This window comes from Poecilia formosa, unplaced genomic scaffold, assembly GCF_000485575.1.
Source record: "Poecilia formosa unplaced genomic scaffold, Poecilia_formosa-5.1.2 Scaffold533, whole genome shotgun sequence".
Lineage (NCBI taxonomy): Eukaryota > Metazoa > Chordata > Actinopteri > Cyprinodontiformes > Poeciliidae > Poecilia > Poecilia formosa.
In genome coordinates, this window is record NW_006800472.1 from 103,095 (window position 1) to 106,974 (window position 3,880).

Consider the following 3,880-nt stretch of genomic DNA (forward strand, 5'->3'; position numbering starts at 1 on the left):
TATTACTTCTAGTCAAATACTTTAGGTACTGAATCTGCCTAAAAATATCTACAGTTAAATTGATCCTCATCAAAGAACATTTGTAATGTGACACAACCTGACCTGATACTCAAAAACCTTTGGAAATTTTGGATTAGGAAATAACTTATATCTACCTATGGCGTTACATTTGTGTTGGATTCCAGGATGTAAACATCAGCATATCAGATTCTTTTAAAGTTTGAATATTCAAATGTTGTTCCCGAGCTCACAAAGGTCATCGTTTATCCAGGATGTACAAGTGGGGCAATGGAAAGGGGAGACCTTCATTTTAATGTAATACCAGGAAGAGATGTACATTTTTCACTCTGTTTTCACCATTTAATTAGCTGACATGTTTTCAGCTTTATTGTACAAACCTTATGGAGATTAATGTTTCATTACCATGTGCGTCATAAGTGAAGGCAGCAACATGGCAGGTGGTTACAGACAACCTAGATCTGTATGGCGGAAATTTAAAACAGGGAAAAAACTCAAGGAAATGTTGTCCAACAGTTATAGAAAACATGGAAAAGCTGTTAAAAGCTTATTGGTCAAAACTAATTAGGGGTGGACCTTACTCATGTGTTTACTTCACACTCTCACAACTTTCACACCATGTGAAAAAGTGATAACATATGTCACAAGCAGTTAAGATAGCAGCATTTAGAGAAATAGCTTTTTATCAGCACAAACATATAAAGGACACTGGCAGAAAATCAGTGGATCATCTGTTGCTTATTCTGTAAGGTAAGTGGATCTGCATAAATACTTTGATAAAAAATTAGATTATGAGCTTCCTAATAATATGCCTGTATAATATCTGTTTACAACTGTAGAAGTCTCTTTCTACAATTGTAGAATTGTAGAAAAGATTTAGAAACAGTTTTATATATTTTTAACAAAACTCTAAAAAAATTTTTGAAAATGTGCCAGGTATTAAATCATACTGGGGAAAAAAAAACTCTGTTTTTCTTATCCTTTGAAATAGTATATTGTTTATTTTATATATTTATTTCCAACAGTGCAGAACTCATCCGTCTGACAGAGCAGACATGCAGTGGAATCTGTTGCTCATTTGGTTAGGTAAGTGGTTCAGCAAAGTAAAATGGTTAAAATCGTTACAAAAGTAATTCCAATACAAACAACCAGAACTTAAAATATTTTTGATGATATTATTATAAAGATGGTAGTTTATTGTGTGCACTGTACTTTAAAACTTTTCATCAACCGTAACACGTTTCTGAATGTGCTTAGGTCAGTGTTGCTTCATTGACTGTCAGCTCTATGAATACCACTACATTAATGAAGCAAAGAACTGGACTGAAGCTCAGCAGTACTGCAGAGAGAAACACACTGACCTGGCCACAGTGACTAACATGACGGACATGAAGAGACTCATCAACATCTCAGCTGGAGATCAGAGTGAAGCTTGGATTGGTCTGTATGATCAAACAAACGCACATAGATCATGGCACTGGTCTCTGCCTGGAGTGGAGTTCAGTGAAAGTGAGACAAACTGGGAAACAAGTACAAATGAACCAAATAATCTCCTACCTGGAGGCCAGAACTGTGTAATTATATGGAAAGATGGCCATTTTTTTCTCAAGTGGGGAGATATATCCTGTAATGAACAGCATAATTTTATCTGCTATAGTGGTGAGACAACAGTCTTTTGTTTTTATCTAGATCCTCTCAATAATGTTTATATTATGACTTACTTATGAAAGTGTTTTGAGCTCTGATTTCTTTCTTTCACAGAAAACGATTCATCACAGAAATACCACTTGATTTATGAATCAAAGAACTGGACAGAAGCTCAGAGTTACTGCAGACAGAAACACACAGACCTGATCAGTGGAAAGAAGCAGCTACAGGATGGAGAAGTGAACAAGGGGTTAAATTTAACGACTGCAAATTCAAAGTACATATTTATCGGTCTGTTCAGTGACACCTGGATGTGGTCAGATGGAAGCAGTTTCTCCTTCAGACACTGGAATCTGAAGTTTAACAATCAGAGAATCAACAGTGATAAATGTGCCATGACTGTGTTTGATGATGGAGGCAGATGGAGGAATGAGAACTGTGATGAAAGAAAACCCTTCATCTGTTATGATGGTGAGTTTTTAATGTGAAAATGTCTTAAATATAAACAAGATTAATTTATATGTTGCAGATATCTGATATATTTAAGGTGTTCTATATGATATTTTTGTGAATAAGGAAATAACTTCAACATCATCAAAAAGCGTGGGAAAAATAAAAGCATTTTTTTTTACTATGATTTGGCAAATAGATTATACCTCAACATTAGCATAATGTTGAGGTATAACATTATGCTATACCTCTGTGATTTTTGAGATGAAACATGGCACACTAAATTTATCTATGTGCTTAAACGTCTGTTCAAATCATCAATACATAAGCAATGTCTTGCTATTAAACTAGTTATTTCATGTTTGTGTCGTGAAACAGATAAAGTGATCCTGGTCAAAGAAAATATGAACTGGTCAAAAGCCTTAAACCACTGCAGAACTCACCACCATAACCTGGTCACCATCACCAACATGGATGACCAGAGATGGATCCAGGAGAAAGTCAAGAAGGCATCGACTGATTACGTCTGGATGGGTCTGCGCTTCAACTGTACTCTGAATTTCTGGTTCTGGGTCTGTCCCGGGATGACCACCTTTAACATCTCAGACGGAGCGACGGATGACTGTAACATATCTGGCTGTATGGATGTCAGAGGACAACATAGATGGTTTAATAAAAATGCTTCAGAGGAGTTTAATTTTATCTGTAAAATTTAAATCTCACTAAATGCTTTTACAAGGTTTTTATTCACACACATTTACTTTTTTTTTTTCTTTTTTAAATTACTGATATTGTAGTGTAATTGCAGTTCCAAGGTCTGGAAAGAACCCACCCTTTTTTAGATTATATTGACCCAAATGATCACAGAGTTTGATGGAAACTTTACACCTAAAGTGTAAAATATACTCTAAACAAGTCACTGTGTAGGTTTACTGTGAAAATTATAACCCCGTTATGGAGACTTTTAGCAAGATGATGTTCATATGCATTCTCTCTGTGGTGTGGTTTTCTCTAAGTGTTTTTGTCACAGCAGGAGTGGGATCAGTTTCAAAAAGACTTTTAAAAACATATTCATGTCAGGAAATGGTAGAAGGCACAGCCATACATCTGAGTTTTAACTTTGGTAAAAAAGTCGTTCTTACAGAACTCCTTTTACCCTCTGACCAACCGAGATTATGTCGTAAGTTATTTTTATTATGCACATAGGCATTTTTCATTTGTTTTGTGCAGAGTTTATGCTTTAATGGACTTCCTTTCAATTTTAGTGGATTATTTACATTTCCTTTAGCTGATGTACATGTGAGCATCAAGTGGTTCACTGTGGGAAACGGGGCTGATTGAAATCTAATAGGAATGAGCTGCAAATAGGTGTGTTCATTGTTGTTCGTTAGCTGAATGATAATAAATACGTTTTGAGAAAATAATTGAAACTAACCTCAAGTGATTGCATGACAATTACCGATTTAATTTAATTTTTTCAAAATATCTTGTTCCACTGGCAGATTACTAGATTAACGAGTACTTTTTCATCAATTTTAAGGAATTACTGACTTAAATAAATGTCAATAATTGGATGTTCCATAACTTTCTCCAGCTGAACAGAAACAGAACTGAACTCATTATGTTTGGATCTAAAGAGGAGCGATCTTGAGTCAATGCACAGCTTCAGTTATTACCAGCGATCAGGTCCAAAACCTGGGAGTAGTGATGGATTCTGATCTCCATCCATCCATCCATCCATCCATCCATCCATCCATCCATCCAT

At 35.4% G+C, this 3,880-nt stretch overlaps 1 protein-coding gene across 1 annotated transcript; it reads left to right on the forward strand.

Moving 5' to 3' along the window:
- Nucleotides 1–642: 642 nt before the first annotated feature.
- Nucleotides 643–3,033, forward strand: LOC103129287 (C-type mannose receptor 2-like). The gene is made up of 5 exons (XM_016664953.1): nucleotides 643–768; nucleotides 1,044–1,104; nucleotides 1,276–1,677; nucleotides 1,780–2,136; nucleotides 2,494–3,033. The coding sequence occupies exons 2-5, from the start codon at nucleotides 1,074–1,076 to the stop codon at nucleotides 2,829–2,831; spliced, it is 1,128 nt and encodes a 375-aa protein (XP_016520439.1). The 5' UTR covers nucleotides 643–768; nucleotides 1,044–1,073; the 3' UTR covers nucleotides 2,832–3,033.
- Nucleotides 3,034–3,880: the final 847 nt, after the last annotated feature.